General features: G+C 37.3%; 1 protein-coding gene across 1 annotated transcript in view; it reads left to right on the plus strand.

The window, feature by feature from the left end:
- The first annotated feature begins 15,633 nt into the window (after positions 1–15,633).
- Positions 15,634–17,753, plus strand: part of LOC122803660 (protocadherin-9-like) — a 2,559,623-nt gene continuing 2,557,503 nt past the window's right edge. The window contains exon 1 of the mRNA XM_044073439.1: positions 15,634–15,721. Within this exon, the coding sequence (XP_043929374.1) occupies positions 15,634–15,721 (88 nt within the window). The remainder of the gene's footprint in view (positions 15,722–17,753) is intronic.

A 17,753-nucleotide genomic window follows, 5' to 3' on the forward strand; every position in this document is an offset into this window, starting at 1 on the left:
ATATTTCTATGTGCATTCAGAAGTTATGTAGCTGAAACACTGGTATGTTCTTAAAGGGTAATTTGCATATAACCCGGTGGACCTCTACTACAACAGGTTTATGGCATTACACAGTGAAGACTCTAGCTCGACTGGGCTCCCTCTTCCAATCTCACTGAATGGTCTGTTTGGATTAACTTTTTATCCTTTGCTGTTGATGTTGTTAGGGATATTTTACAGGCAGCCTTATTTGTATGGACATCAGGCTTGATTTTATGCTCTGTGTTTCTAAAGTATACCCAAACAATGCACTTATGCTGTGCTGATGAGATTATAAAAAAAGGCCAAAACATGCATCTCTACAGCTAGTGGGGTTTGGCCTGACTGTGCCCATAAAGACTTAAAAAGCAAAAAATCATGAGCATTTATAAATCATTCAGCTTAAACACTGGTATATCTTTATGGGGTCCTATGCATATGTCCTGTTGGCCTCTGCTGCAGGAGTTTTAAGGTGTTGCATAGTAACAACACTAGTTTGGTTGGGTCTTCCTAGTTGTTTCTCCATTATTTTTATCTTTTTATTTATTTGATTATATTTGTTTTCCAGAGTAGTGCACTGTTCTCAAAGGACCATTTGCAGGCACAACCCAGGTGAGTAGGATCGCATAAAAATGTGCAAAACATATTTACAGATAGGGGGATGTGCTAAAAAAACATACATATTTACAGATGCAGGAGCATGCTACAACATTTAATTCAAGAAGCAGTATACAATTTCTAATTGCCCAGGGAACCAGATTTCTATTTTAACTCCCATTCAGCACAGTATGTTGTCTCAGAGAATCATAGAACTAGTACCCTTCAACCTTCCAGGTAAAGGTTATTATTCATGGATATTTCTAGTTCCTAAACCAGAAGGATCATGAAGGCCATTGCTGGATATTTCTGACCCTTTTGTCAAGATGCCAGTGGTTCAAGATGCTATCACTTCCAAATCTTGTTCCTTGGAGTCTCAGTCTTCTTCTAGCTTTTATGGTAACAGTGGACTTCTGAAGGCTGCCTGTCATCACATTCTTATTGTCAAGCATTTTAAGCATGTCTTAAGATTTTCTTTATCTGACTCACATTTTCAGTTCTCTGTTTTACCCTTTGGACTTTCTACTACACCAAGGGTACTCACGGAATGCCTAATTCTGGTCATTGCTTATTGCAGACTCCAGGGCATTCATTTCTATCCATTTTGGATGATTGCCTTAGGATTGCAGATTCCTTTTCCAGCTGTCAGCAGTCTCTAGTAACTCTTTAGGAATTTCTAGTCAATATGGCATTTCAAATTGATATGCAGAAGTCATCTAGTCTGACAGAATGACTCTCCTGGGATGCATGTTAGACTCATCTTTAGGAAGGGTCTTCCTTTCCCAGAGAAAGTAGCTATGTTTTAATAGTTTTTCCTGAGTTTCTCCAGCCTAATTCAGATGCCTACAGTAGAATATCTCAGGATCATAACATACATGTTGATGATAATCGTGTTGCCTTTTGCTAGACTACACATGAGGTAAATACAGTGGTATTTCAGATCAGTCTGGACTCAGCATCTACACCCTTTGACTTTTAAGATTACAGTTCTGAGAACAGTAATATGGGTGATTACACTGGGGCAGAGCAGATAGATCACAACCCAAGTTTTCTATTCCCCCCCTAGTCAGTCACCACAGATGCTTCAGACCTGGTGTGTTGAGCAGTTTTAAAAGGGGTAGAACTGCAAAGTATGTGAGACACATTGGACAGAACTATGTAAATGTCAGAGAAAGGATGGCTGCCCATACTTTTACTGATATTTTTTATCCAGTGTTGGGCTGTTTCCACCCTTTTGTATGTATTATAATTCACTTTGATTCAGGGATTTGCCTCCTTACTGTAAATAAATTCTGAACTAGCATACTAACATACCCCACACATACCATATACGTGTTCAAAGTATCAGGTTGCAGGGATAGGCTTATAAAGACCCTGGTGGTCATTAGCTTAGTATATACCTATGAACCTATGAGCTGTACTTGCAACACCTCAAGCACTCCTGGTAGTAGTTGTGCTTGGGAAGTGCCCAATACCTTGGGAACCTTTCTGGTGCAAGGGGTAATATCCAACAGCTTATCCATTGCAATAGTGATCCATAAGAACATTTGTTATAGTAAGTTCACTTACACAATTGTAGGAAATCATTTGTAAAAGAACCCACTTATAGCAGAGCTGTATAAAGCCTTTGCAAAAAAAAAATCTTTATTGGGGTCATTTAGGGAAAAAAATCAAACAAGCTAGTAGTACCATTTGATGGTGAATGTAATATAATTGTGGTAAAAATAAACATCCCACACCACTGAATAATAGTTCATAACACAACAGTAACATAATACAAAAATGAATAAATATATGTATGGAAAAAAGTGATTTCTAAGAATTCAAAGATATTTATATTCACCATTATGAATCTTCAGAGCACTTTATTTAGACCTGACCAAAAAGTGTACCTGATTTGACAATCTGTGCTTTCTCACTCTAAAATTCTGTTTAAACCTTACTGACTACTAACCATATCCAAAACCTTGTCTAAACCCAGAAACATGAAGTACTCAGTGACTGGACATTACTATTCAAAAACAAGCACGCTGATTGTACAACCCAACCAGCATGCTGATTTTAAATTGAGCATATACCAATAAAAATGTCTGAGTGCTGAAGTACTATTGAGTGGCCAGACTTTCTTTTGGTATATACCAAGAGACCGAGCAAAATACGGGAAAATCAGGTATGCTCTGCAAAACTAAAGAGTCAGAAAAGTACCCAATTGTCCTTATATTTCGCAGTATCCCTCACACAATCTCAGCAGTCATACTTCTCAAATATCCACATTTTTGCTTTATAGTTTTGATCTGCATCTAACAGAAAATTAAAATTGTAGTTTTCTGGCAAGCCACTGATGACTGAAGTTATTAAATGATGACAGACATTTCAGGTTCAGGCTTCATGTCCTAAAAATGGATGATAACACAAAACATCTTATTCCAGTAACTTTCTAAATAAGATCAATATTTAAAATTTGTCCCTAATTCTAGATATTTGTCCCTCAATCATGTTGGCTTTATTTAACCAATTGGGCTTTGTCCTTGTGATCAAATCACACCAACAATGGGTAAATTCTGATATACCTATGCACAGCCGTGGAATAGTGCTTAAATATATTTGACTTCTTCTTCTTTCGGCTTTTCCCGGTTAGGGGTCGCCACAGCGGATCACCTGTCCGCTCATGATTGGCAGTGAGGTTTTTACAGTGTCGAGTTGCCAGCCCGGCACCCAACCTTCCACAGCAGGCACACACGCACTCATACCTAGGGCCAGTTTAGAGTGTCCAATCCACCTACTGCATGTCTTTGGGATGTGGGTGGAAACCAGAGCACCCGGAGGAAACCCACACGACCACAGGGAGGACATGCAGACTCCGCACAGAAGGCACCCCAGCCGAGGATCGAACCAGAGAACCTCTTGCTGTGAGGCGATAATGCTAACCACTGCACCACCGTGGCCGCCCTCTTAAATATATTTGACAAAGTGTGTTTATATAGTACAGTTCACATCTTTTGAGCTTATATCTTAAGTCATTAAGATGTGTAGAGATTCAGTCTTTTCATCTGTAAATGGATTTGCCAACAAAAATGTACCACACACACACACACATACACACACACAATGTAACATATAAACTAGCTCATCAATTCTAAAAGTAATTTGTTGCCTTACCTCAAAAACCTTTGCGGTATTCTTGAATATAAACTGTTTTGGCTTGCAAACACATTTACACTAAGTGAAGTTAATACACATACACATAAAGATCTCTCTCTCTCTCTCTCTCTCTATATATATATATATATATATATATATATATATATATACATATATATATGCAGATACATATGTGTGTGTATGTGTGTGTGTGTGTGTGTTTGTGTGTGTCGGTGTGGGTGCACATTTACAATAAACAAATGCATACAAACATACATACGTACGGATGTAATATGTAATGTCACCTCCTGCAAAGTTGAAAAATGAATAATCATTCATACAACCAAAATTCAAAACATCACATTTTTTGAAAAAAAAAGTAACGCACAAATGTTCAAAAAGTACATAACAGTGTTTTATTTTTGCAAGCAGAAAAGCCCTCCCTGTAGACCAATGTATCTCTAAAATGGTGCACACCGCCTACCTTGACCCGGCCAAAGCCTTCAACACTATTCCCCACTTGGGCATAACAGATAAACTCTTTAGGCATAAATCCATATGTTACCAGATGAGAGGCATACCCCAGGGATTGGTCTTGGGGCCTCTCTTATTCAGGATATATTTCTCTGAGGTGCAGGCCAAAACCAGTGGGCTATCGCTGACCAAGTTTGGCAGTGACTGCAAGCTGGGTGCTGTCATCAATTTCCCTAGTGATGTGGACATCCTCCAAGAGGGTCTTGCTCAGACAAATGACTGGTGCCAGAAATATGGCCTCAGGCTGAATACCAAAAAATGAATCATCATCCCCTTTGGGGAGAGTGACATCCCCACAAATTATCACATTAATAGCAATGTCCTAAGCACGCAATCAGTCGTGAGGGATTTGGGTCCCAGGTTGATAGCAACTTGACTTTTGACCACCATATTGCTTCCATTGTATGGAAAGCCTTCTACATGGCCTACCTCATAAGTAAGGGTATCTTATCCAGGGAGAAGGAGGTCATAACATCCCTGTAGTCTTCCCTTGTAAGTCCCATTATGGATTACAATGCCCTTTCAGCATGTACCTCTCAAAGCACATGCAGCAGCTGGAAAGACCACAGAGGTTCCTCACCAGGGGAATGCAGGGCCTCAAACATCTACCATACACAGATAGGCTAAAAGCTCTATCCCTCTACTCAGTTTCATACAGACTCCTCAGAGGTGACCTCTGTCTGGCACACAAGGCGATCACAGATCCCACCTTGATGGGTCTGCTGCATATCCGCAAGTCAAGCTCCACTCAAGTATTCCACACAGGTGGCCTCAACATGGTCTGTGGCATCAACAAGACTTGTTGTCGAGACAGATTTGTGTCCTAGAGACTCCCCCATTTATGGAATAGACTCCCTCTCCGCATCAAGCAGAGTACCTCTTTATCTCTTTTTAAGCACAACCAGGATAACTGGATGGGAAACAGAAAATATAACCCTGGGATTTCACCTGTGTCCCTGCTGGACAGGGGTATCAGGTGCTGATTTGTCTAAGCATGGGCTAAACTCTTGGCTTGGCTTATTAGGGCCTCAGGGCCAGTAGCCTTGTAACCTCCTATGATCTATGATCCTATGATAGGGGCCAGGCCCCACAACATCCAATTTTAGTTGAGACCAACTCTGAGGATACAGTAACTCAAAGAAAAAAGAATATGTTGAAAAGAAATGCACAACTCACATTCTATATCTCTAAATGTGAGACAGTGCTACTGCACATCCAGCCCATCACCTGCATTCCCTTATTAATTAAATAGTAACAGGAATTTTCTTGCTATGTTGATCTGAGTGTCACTTTAGCGTGTGTGTGTGTGTGTGTGTGTGTGTGTGTGTGTGTGTGTGTGTGTGTGTGTGTGTGTGTGTGTGTGTGTGTGTGTGTGTTGCACAACACTCATTCTCTAGTTTATACAGATTGTTCCCTGTGACCCTGAATTAGAAAAGTTGTAAATGGAAAGATTAATGACTTCATGAATGAACAGACATAAATTACATAGCAAGCCACCTATATCAAGTTTCATTGATGCCCCAAAATAAATCCTTTAATATGTATTGAAGGTGACAAAAGTACCAGCCAAAATAAGGAAAATCTCTAGTCATACACAACTGTGAGAAATAAACTTGCATTATTCCATGTTTCAACATTTTTGACCATTTAAACTTTTTTCTTTCTTCATATAAATTTAACTGAAATGTTATTAATAGATGCTGCTAATTTAAAGATGAAAGAATAGGTTTGTTTATTGGTAAGAGGCTTTGACTCTGTATGGAACATACTTTATTCATGCCAGCAGTCTGACTTTAAAAAATGTTGACATTTTCAGTTCTGTTATCAGAAATATCCTAGAATCATTCATTTACCAGCATTCCCTTAGTGCAACACCTGCTGTATTTAGAAGTTTGCATTCAATTAAAAAAGTAGCATTTTTTCTACTTTTCATTTATAAAGGCTATTGTCTAATGTGTTAAAATTTGTTTAAAGGGTCCAACAAGCATGTTTAGTTTTGAAAATTTCTTGCAATATTTCTGTTATTTGAGAAAACTAAATGCTTTTAATAAAAAAAAATGTGTCAGCTAACATTCAGTTATATTGTTTTGCAGATAATTTGACAGTTTATTTTGTGGCAGGGCTGGTTCTGTATATTTGAACAACACTGCAGTTTTCAAGTGAAAAACTGGCTAATCGTGAAGGCTTAACCTTTCTCATAGTGTCTGCTTTCTGTGCCCCTTATATTCATTAAGTGGCAATTACAACAAAGCCATTAATGATTTAACTCTGAACCTTTAAGTGTAGTTCAAGAAGCAGGTTAATACAACCAATTAAAATATATAAAAAAAAAAACATTTCACTGACTAAGAAACCAGTGACTAGCACTTCATCACTGAAGACAGTAGTTCATATACATCAGAAAGCAGTGAGGCCTGTACCCCTGAAGTGGCCTTGAGAGCATAACTCAGGTGACTGTTGAGAACATTTCAAAGGTAGATAAGCCACAGTTTGGCACTTAACACCAGTGAAGTTACATTGCAGAACTAGGCTGCACTTGAAGTGAGCTAAAAAAATGCATAATTGCTATAGAAATCAAACCATAATTTTTTGTTAATATTTACCAATTTGGTGCTTGATTATTAGTTGCTGTTTAACAAAGGTGGGTGATATCAGATCATTAGTATCATGCTAATGTGCTACTCATGGTCATTGTTGTTAGCAAAATAAGACAACAAACCGCTTCTGATCTTACTCTCTCACATGATTTATCAAATCTTATTTCTTGTCAGCATATTTTTGATAAAAATACAAGTAAACACGACACATAAGTTGCTCAAGTTTCAACATTGTCAGCAGTTTATTAAATGCCCTAACCTGTGATACTTCAGGTAGTTAATTCATTGTAATCTGCATGTTTATTTAAAGGTAGTTACTAAAGTAAATGTGATGATAAAAACAGTTGCTATGAGAGGGCATGAGTTTGCAGTTCATAATTTGCCAAGACTGGCATTTGCAGTAAAGCAAAGTATTACTTATTGCTTGTGATATCTTTACATACTGGGTAAGACTCAAATCATAACTACCTGTATGCAGTGGTGATCAAAAAACTTTGCTTTTATCAAATGGCTATCTTGAAGTCAAAACCTATGCAAGAAGATGCTGTAGGAACTAAACCTTTGTCAGTAGATAGTTTCTTATCCACTATTTTTTAACTGAAGTGTTGTATGCTGTAGATGCCTTCTAGTTTTCGTATGCTGCTGGAAAGGTTAAGCATTTTTATTTTTTGTATATAGCATGATCTGATAAAAAAATGTAATACAAGCAATCAGAAATTGTGGTCTTATGATTATAAATGTTCATTTTATTGTTTTTTTCTGTTAGTCTTTTTCTTCAGCTATTCAAAGGAGTGTATTGACAACTTACTAGCATAGCTCCTTGATCCACAGAAGTACATTTTACACATTTTTCTCCATTTTAATTGCCATCCTCTTTGTAGGTGAAAGCAAATGCAAACTGGTGGAATCCTTACCCATAGAAAATGTTTTTTTCTACTATAGACTGTTCACTACCAGCTTGCCCTATAACAATTGTCTCAGTGCCTGCATTGCTATATAAGCATGACAGGAACTAATGCAAGCAGGAGTAGCTAGGCTGTTCACTAGGAGCTCTACATGTGTCTTGCTTGTAGTTAAGTATTTTTTACTTCCTAGATTGTTTGCATTCACAAAAATACTGTAAAACAATACACATTGTGATGTAAGCATTAGCAGACTGCCTGTCCAGAATTTAGTAACTGCCTTCCATGCATAGAAATTTAGATTTAGTTTGCAAATATTACTTTTTTTTGAACCAAAGGACTGTTTCTGGTAATTAATGAAAACGTAATGTAAAACAAGCAATAGCAGAAGAGATGTGAAGACATGTTAAAGTCAAACAGCATATCATTCTTTTAAACTTTGCCACATAAACATTTTCTACATATTTGAGTTATACCCCTTACTAACAGTTGCAGAAAAAATAAAATAAATATATCAGCTCACCCTTTTGTCCATAAAGAGACTTTTTCAGACTGGCATAGCACATTTACCAAACACAGTACAGTGACCACATGAAAATTGTGAGCATCCATCCATTTTTTGATAGCCAGCTTTATCCTTTACAGATTTGCAGGGATACCAGACCCTGTCTTGGCATCCAGAGATAGGGTGCTGTAATCCATTCTGGGCATGGTGCCAGGTTATCAGGGAATGCCAGCTGTGCCCCTCTCACTACATACCTGTGGGTAATTTGAAAAATGATATATTTCACCTAACATATGTCTTTGAAAGGTAGAAGAAAATCCAGCATGTGAAGTAAACCCACATGGACAGAGGGGAGAACATGTAAACTTTACTGAAAGTACTTAAAATAGGATATACAGTAAAAATAATGATGTAAACACTTACTGAGAAAAATAGCTAAAACATTACAATTGCTTGAAAAATAATAATAATAAATTAATTCTAATAACAATGTGCACCAGCCATTGTAGTATCAGTGAGGTAAAATTAGCAAACAGCAAATAAAGAGTGATGTAGCACAACATGAGCCTTGTGAGTTTGTATGAAATCCCGTGTGACTGTTCTGAAGCAAACAGGAAGTTATCTAACAAGGTACTTTTTACATTTAAGGAAATCTCTGCATAACCACCTGCTTTAACAACTACAGCACTGTCACATTCATGCAAGATACATTTCTTGAAGCCCTTTTGGGTCAAAGAATGTCTAATTAGTTCATTATTTGAATATTTGTTTCTTATTGCATATAAATGTTTGTATATGTGAGATGGAATTGTTCTACATTTACATCAGTGCAAAATAAACCACAAAGGCTGTAACTAACTATGTAAATCACCTTTTCAAAATTCATTTAAAGCATCCAGGAGAACCGTAAATATTTTGGCCAGTGGGGCAGGCTTTAAAATAAATAAGTCACTATTTTCTGAATCGGAATTTAATATGTCTGTGAGCTAAACTTAAACCCACTAAGACACGCAGTGCATAAACTAAAAAATATGCAATTTAATCTGCAGTATTTGTGTTTTCTGTTGTGTCTTGAATGAATTTCTAACCATTTTTTGTGAAAGTTAACAATATGGAATCAGAAATTGAAGTTTTAAAGTTGTAACTTCTTGCCTTCTGCTAGGAGCTAAAGAAATTATACAAAAGATGTGAAAATGTAAATAACAAGGTCTACTGCTGATCCTAGCCTCAGGGAACCAAGGGCTGTGAAAGAACAATTGGGTGATTCTTTAAAGATATAACCAAATCAAGAGCAAGTAAACATATTCATTAATATACAAAAAATACTTCAAGAACCAGGTACCTGTGTCCAAATACACACAATGTCCAAGTACAAGAATAAGCAGATGGACCCAGGCAAGGCTCTTCTCTCCAGTGTAAAAGTCAGGTTTATTCACAGTACAAACTGCACAAGTGCTTTCACAAACCGCTTCATCAGGTGCTTGCACCTGACTTTTACACTGGAGAGAAGAGCCTTGCCTGGATCCATCTGCATATTCATTAATATGTAATAGTGACATCTGTTTGTAAAAAGAAATGTACTCACACACACGCATGTGCGCGTATATATATGATTGAATGTTCTTATGGCATTTTCGCTGGCAGCCTTTCTAGTGAGTTTGAAGAATATCCTGCAGTCTTGGAGTTAATGTATGTAATTTGCAGCAGGTGTGGCGAGCACAAGAGGGCTTGTTCCCTGCAATTTTTTCTCCAGACAATCATTTTTACATTTGATGTAATATTATTGTTTTTTCTGCGTTTGCTCTTATCTGCGTTCACAGTTTGATGAAAAAGCGGAGAGTACTAACTAGTGCTGCCTGTATGATTTGGCTTGTGAGTGTCTCTGCTTGATATGTTCTAAAAGTGTAATCAGGGTAGTAATTCCTATGGATGAAGCAAGGGACCTAGCTGTGCAAGATAAGAAAATGCACAACACTATATTTAAGTATTTAATGATTTAATGGAAAAAAAAAAGTTAGCCTGTAAAGTTAGAAAGTCCAAGGCATGATTAAAAAAATATATAAAGATAGTATAATTGGCGAAAGTGTGATCTTTAGATAATTTAATGAGAAGAGAATGTTGGCATGGAGCTAAGTGATCTGAAGAAAATTGGAAGGAAATTCAAAGAAGCCAGGAATTAAGCATAGCTACAGAATATATGCTTACCTTGTTACTTACAAAAGAGAAGGACAGAACAGATTATTTCTTAGAAGGTAAGTGAAAGTAGGACAAAGTGGATGGAAAAAGCTACATTTTGAGAAATGGTGATGAAGGAAAAGTGGTGCAAAGCACATATGTCCTTCCCTACTGCATACCCAAACGCACACATGCCAGTAATATAATTCCAATGTTCTGTACAACATGTTCACAAACTTTTAATTGATCCTTGAAAGAAAATGTGATACTGAAATACTGGAGGAGAGTTATAATGACCCATAGACATCCATGGGAATTATAAGCAAATTAACCTCATGTCACCTGTTAGGAATGTGATGGAGAGAGGGCCATAATGAAAAACTAATTAACTTCTAAGAATACTGTAACTTCAAACACAGTTTTAAAGCCAAAAAACCCTATCAGATTAACCTGATCAATTTCTGCAGCTTAGTGATTGTGAGAAAGACTAGGTAAATTCTCTAATTCTGTATTTGTATTAACCGTGATACTCAGATCTATGTAGAATAATATTAAATCTAAAAAGGTGCCTTTTTTCTTGCAAAGCGGTGACTCGGAGATAGAAGAGTAAGAGCCTTATTAGGTAATGTGGTGAACATGAAAAAAAGAATTACTAGTGGCAAACCATAGCTATCAGTACTGGGACTTACTTTCTTGAAAATAATAGTAAAAGATGACTAAGCATAGTTATTTGGATGGGTCACATAGTGTGGTTTGTGTATTGATTTGTACAGAATTCATGCCATGCACTTCACACCTGAAAGAAGACACTGCTCCAGAAATCTGAAGGATGTCCTGTCTACTGCCAGAAAGATTAAATAGTAAAGCATTAGATAAGTAATCACTTTATTAACTTTAAAAAAAGTGCAAAAGGAAAACTCCTATGATTGCATTTGACACGGGCTGTTTATTCCCACAATGGAACATGAGCTGCTTGTTATACCTGCATATTTCTTTACTAATGCCAGCAGACTTCACATAAATGTAAGCAGGGTATGTTGGTTATGATTGTCTCTACCGTGATTGATACCACTTCCTCATTATGAAGCACAAAGCTTCCACTGAGTGACCTCCCAAACCTCTTGTATCAGAGACACATGGCATATATGCAAATGACCCTTATGAACTTCTCACTTATTGTTTTAGTTTGTTGTTTGGGATATTTTTGCAGTGACCCTAATGATAATGGACATCAGCTGGGTATAACAGCACTGTGTTTCTTATGCTTAGTCAAAAACTCTGCTTGTGCTGTGCTGATGAGGTCATAACAAGGCCAAAATATGCATATCCACAGCTAGTGGGGTTTGGCTTTATTGGCCTGAAATTGTCCATTAAAATGATGAAACAAGTCATGGGCATTCAGAATTGCCAATTAGCTGAAACACCTGATGTTCCTAAGGGTCATTTGCATATATCCCATGTGCCTCTGATACAAGAGATTTGGGACGTCACTCAGTGGAAGTTCTACCTTTGCTGGAGTTTTCATTTCATTATAAAGCACAGGAAATACAAAACTAACAGACCAGAGGCCATGCATGTCTTGACAATATCCACCCTTAACTTCTACCAACCATTTGGAGGAGGGCATTGCCTGGAAGTCCAAAAAAGTGTGGTTTAGGATACTCATCCAATTGTATAAGCTATATTTGAAGGCCAAATGGGAATTACATTATTTGACGTGCAAGGGGAGTCTCTTCCTGAGCTTGAGGTGGCAGTTGAACTTATCTTTCCATTTACTTTTATTTATTCTCTGATGTAGGCTGAGATTTCTTATTCTGGTGTTGGTTGCACCATCCCATACAATGAGAAAAAGGAGGCTTGAGGTAATGGGACCTCTGAAGGCATGGAAAGCAAAGCATATGTATCATTTTAAGAGTTTATATATGACACTGAGGAGATGTAGAGTGAGTACAGCCTGTCTGATAACTATGACTTTTGAGGCCCAAAATTATTTTCATTAGGATCCCCTGCAGTGTTTCAAGATTTTACTATGTCTAGTGAGATAAATGCCAAAGGATGCATTATATTCTATAAAGAGTCTAACCAGAGCAGATTACAAGAGAACAATAACATCTTTGGTTTTGAAAGAGATGCCTTTGGTAGTTAGCTGTGACATATAGGAGGGATCTTGTCTACAATATGTACATTTTGATCAAAGGAGAGGGAGCCATCTGTCCAGGTATCTGGGTCACTGATTACAGATTCATTGGAGAGTGGGGTATCATTAATGCAAGAGGTGGAGGCAATCTCTTGGTTTCTGAAGGAGATGTTGCTGCATTTAGTTTGAGCTCTTTCTCAGTCCACCAGGAGTTAATGTATGATAGTTTTATTTGTAAAGAATTAGTATAAGTTACTCATTTGGCAACCGCAGCTAGCTTGGTCACCAGCAAATTTTGTTTGCTAGAGATCCTTGGTGTCAGTGTTGGGATCAGAGAAAAAAATTACAAAAAGGAGGGGGCTCAAAGAAGACCTCTGGCATTGCCACTGGTCAACTTTTCCCATAACTGAAGAGACATCACTAACCATGATAACATGCAGTCTGTCCTTGAACCAGTTTACAGTACATCTTACAATATTAGGCTCTATATTTAAGGCTTCCAGCTCGTTTACAATTTCATGATATCATATGGTATTGTATGCTTTGGCTAGATCCAGGTAGACGAAAATTGCCAGCATCAAGTTCAGTGTAAAGCATCAAAAAAAACCATCCAAAGGCTGATATGTAAAGTATATAAACTTTCATAAATAATAATAAACAGCCAGACCGGTTTCAGCCAGCAGGCTTTCCCGTCTTGGCCTAGATCCAGATAGACAACAGGAACAGTATGATCATTGTCCATGGTCTTCATGACCATTTTAAAGAAGCTCACAAGATTGAGAAGGCATGACCTGTCCTTAACAAATCCAAATTGTTGCTGGTTGAGCATTATTAAATTATTAATATCCTGGTTTATGAAGTCAGTTTTGATGTATTCCATGACTATGCAGAGAAAACTAGTAAGTTTAATGGGTCTGTTTTTGCTTAGGTCAGTGGCGGAGCCACCCTTATGAAGGGGCATCACTACCACAATGTTTCATTATTGGGGAACACAGCCTGTGGCAGGACACAGCTTGAAAGACTTAAGGAGTGAATCAGCAAGGGCCTGCTTATCACTGTTTTTAAGACAACATGGTATTTTGTCAGGACCCTTTGAAGAAATATTTTTTTTAATTTTGGACAGCACTTTAAGGATATGCTTCTTGAAGATAGTGGGGGAAAGAGAAAGTGGTATATATTTGGAGTGGGGATGATATCTTTGGGGAGAAATTTGCAGTAAATTTGTTAGCCACTGCATTGGTGACATCATTAGAATTTGATTACGAGGTGTCATTATATTTACATTCTGAACAGTGTTGTGAATTATTCCTTAGTTTTGTAATGTAGCTGAAGAAAGACTTTATAATTATCCTTAGCCTCATATACTAACCTGTGTTCATGGGAGGCTTTGTTGTCTTAACAGCTTCCTTCAATTTCTAGGTGAAGTGTTTTTAATTCTCATTTTGTTGAAGTGTTCTTCCCTTTTAAGGTTGTCTAAGCAGTTTCTTCCTTTTGTTGTAAAGGTTATTTTGATCTACTGACCACCAAGGTAGTTTGTTATTGAATGCGTTTCTGTTTTTGTTGTAATAGAGGCAGTCCTATCAAAACATTTCTTTTAATGAGCACAAAGATCTTTGGCATAGGTGGCTGTATATCCCTGTTCCATTTTGGGGGCAGCATGGCAAACTTTTGTAGTTTTGTCATACAATTGTAAAAGATTACCTTTTTTAAAATCTTTATTGAGGGTGGTGGTGTTAACCTGGGGAGACAATGTTCTGAGGGTAAAGGTAACCAGTTGTTGATCAGACTTAACAGATGAGAGACCAGTTATGGAGCAGGCCAGAACTAAGTTTGTGAGAACTAGGTCCAGAATATTACTGCTGCTGGTGGGGTTTCCTTGTCAGGGTTATGGGCAGTTCGATGCAAGGAATTCTCACTCACCAAATCTAGGAAACATTGTACATTCCTGACATTAGAAGTATAATGTTCTCCAGTTTATCCAGGGGTAGTTGAAGTCATTGAGGATTAGAAATCCAACCGTAATGCGAATGTTTTCTAGAAATACCAGGAACTTATCAAGATCATGTGGGCCATGGAAGGAGACAATTAACAAGCTTTAACCTAAAAGTCTGACTTACCTAATTTAAGCTACAGTTCACTCAGCTGGCCAGGAGGGTCAATGGGCTTCACTTTGGACAGGATGAAATCCCTAATAAAAATGATACACTGCTTTCATTTCCCTTACTTAGGCTTGAAGGCATTTAAGGCACAGAAAACAAGCACAGAGAGGTGCTTCCATTGCATTTGAACCCTGTCTCAGTCAACACACAAATATGGACTCGTTGCAGATGCCAAAGTAGCTCTAAATTAGGCTGTTTCATGAAGAGGTGTCCACTACATTTTTTTATAGGAATTGAATGCTGATTTTTAAAGTATTTCTTAAATCAATAAATCTTAAATATTAGGTAGCACATAGTCTGACTCTTAACCTTAGATTCATTACCATAACTTCTCAATATTGTCTGTCCTTTTTTCTTGCCCTTATAACATCAAAACTTTTCATATGTGGCATATGTGACATCATACGACAGAACTGGAAGATTTTGTTAACAGATGACAAACTGGGGGAGGTGGTAACCGAGTATCCCCTTTACTGTTTTAAACATTGTAAAAACTTGAAGGATTTTCTATGTAATGATCAGCACAGGGATATGCAGCCCCCAGTGGGGTGACAAGGCACTTTCCCATGTAGACACTGTAAAGCCTGTTAGCATATTAGAGGTGATAATGTGTTTACCCATCCAGTGTCAGGTAGGAAATATTCCTTGAAAGAATATGTAGATTGCCATACTAGGAACATTGTGTACCTAGCTCAGTACAGAATATGTTGTTCATTCTATGTTGGAAAGACAAACTGTAAATTAAAAGATAGGATAGTACAACATATATCAGCTATAAGGTCTGACAATATTCACAATGCTTTATTTCAACATGTGAAACAACAGTATGGATCATTCTTTTAATATTATGGTGCTACAGATCACCAAAATGTCCAGAAGAGGAGGGGGCCTGACCAATGAAACTGAATATAATGAAACCAGGTGGATTATTGAATTAGCAGCAGACAGATTCCCAGGTATGAATGGTATCATTCTCATTAAACCTGCCCTAAAGAGGTGGAGGGTTCAGTATTGAGTTTTGATTGGGCATTGTGTATTTTAAATTCTGTTTTACATGTTGTATATGATGTCTGAAGAAGGGTTTTATAACCTGAAAGTGCTCACCTTGTTACATTGCTTTATTTATTTCATTACATTTTTATTTTATTATCAGCGTGCTGGTCCGGGCATTCTTGTTGCTGTACATTTTGGAATTGTGGGTCTGCACCTTTAGTGTGAAGGTTTTTTCACTTTTTCTGTATCATGTGAAAATGGCAGCCCTTTCCCTGAACACAATCTCTTACGGTGATCTGTGTCTCGCCTTTTGACTTATGAAAGATCCAACCATATATGACTACCTATTCCTTCGCAGAGCTAATGGTAACTCAAATTATGGTAACTCAAACCTTCATTAGCAGATAAATACAACACAGAGACATCAGAGATTCATATCTCAATGTATCCTTCGGCTCAGGTAGAAACTTCCATTTCATGTCAAGCAGGGTAACACTCTTGCCACCTTCAAGGTTAACTTAGATAATTTGATGGTCAGCCTCATATTCTTCCCCACTCTGGTTTGTCTTGCCCTCTTTGAGGCTAGAGGGAACTTGAGAATATATATATATATGTTTGGATGGGCTTGTAATGGTCTGCAGAATGATTGCCTAGTACTTACCTGTGAACCTAAGCAGTGCTTTTTCATGGAACATTTTTACACAAACTTCCAACATCATTAAATTCTGTTTCATGAGTGACTGCAGCTCTGCATTCAGAAGCAGATTTGTTAAGACTTTTCCAATATATTTAATCAAATTGTAAACAACAGCTTCTTAAAATACCTCAGTCTTCAAACTAAGGCATATATGTTAGCATTTTTATACTGTGCAGCTTTGCATCAATAACACAGTTCCTGTTTTGTAAAGAGAACTGTAATAAATCTGCTTCAGGGGGCCATACCGTTGGTTCAGTTAATGCATTTGTGTGTGTATGTCTATATTAGTATATTACTGCAAATCATGCATTCAAACAACCAACTTAGACCAATTTTATCTGTACAAACAGTAACACTTATCTTTCACTGAAATGTTATTTCCTCTATGCATTATACTGATCGAAAAAGGAAAACAGTTTCCTTCTCCAAAAAAAAAAAAAAAAAAGCTCAAATTACAGATATAATTTGTCGGAATTTTGTCTAAGTAGTGAAACTGTTAGAAAAAGGGTACCTGCTACCCTAATGTGTATTTTTAAGGTTAGGAGACAGGGAAAGGGTTATCATACATGAGTAAGGGTGGTGCAGGGAGCCTCTTGGGAAAAGGAAAGTCACTGTCAAGAAAGACTATAGAGGATTGTAGCTGTTATATCATGGAAAGGTAAATATGAGTTCTTTTATTTAAAAATAGATGGGGAGACCAGTAAATGTAATGTATGTATAAAGGAAGTAAATGGAGGTGAGACAATCACACTCACAATGAAAAGAAAGGCCAGGATGGGAGGAGATGCATAAATCAAAGGGTCACACTTTACGATACTTTCTCTCAGAGAATGTGAAAAGATAAATTCAGTAATCAGAATACTTGAAGGAGCTTTGGACTGCTGGAGAGACAGAATAGAAGAGTGAGAAGCAGCTGCTTTAATTTGGCAATTAAACTCAGACAACACAGAATCAAAGTTTCCTTCTGCAAGATGTTTTGTGTTATTTTATTTTACATTAACTTAAAAGGCTGCTATATTTATTCAGTATGAAGATAAAACTTCTGCAGCAACTGTAATATATTGTATCTTATCTGCAGTTTACCTTGGATGTGATGTTCAAATCCAATAAAACCAAATGTGCTTTAATCAGGAACAGTGTTCCATTTAACAGTTAATGGCCTGAAAATTATTACATCTGTCAACAACACTGAGAATGTGCTTCTGTATGAAAACATGATTATTGCAGAACAGCAACAGATTTCTGTAACAGAATAATATGTAAAGCTTAGAAGCATGATATATATTTTCACAACTTCC

The sequence above is a fragment of the Protopterus annectens genome, chromosome 5.part1 (genome assembly GCF_019279795.1).
Source record: "Protopterus annectens isolate FY-2018-M chromosome 5.part1, PAN1.0, whole genome shotgun sequence".
NCBI lineage: Eukaryota > Metazoa > Chordata > Ceratodontiformes > Protopteridae > Protopterus > Protopterus annectens.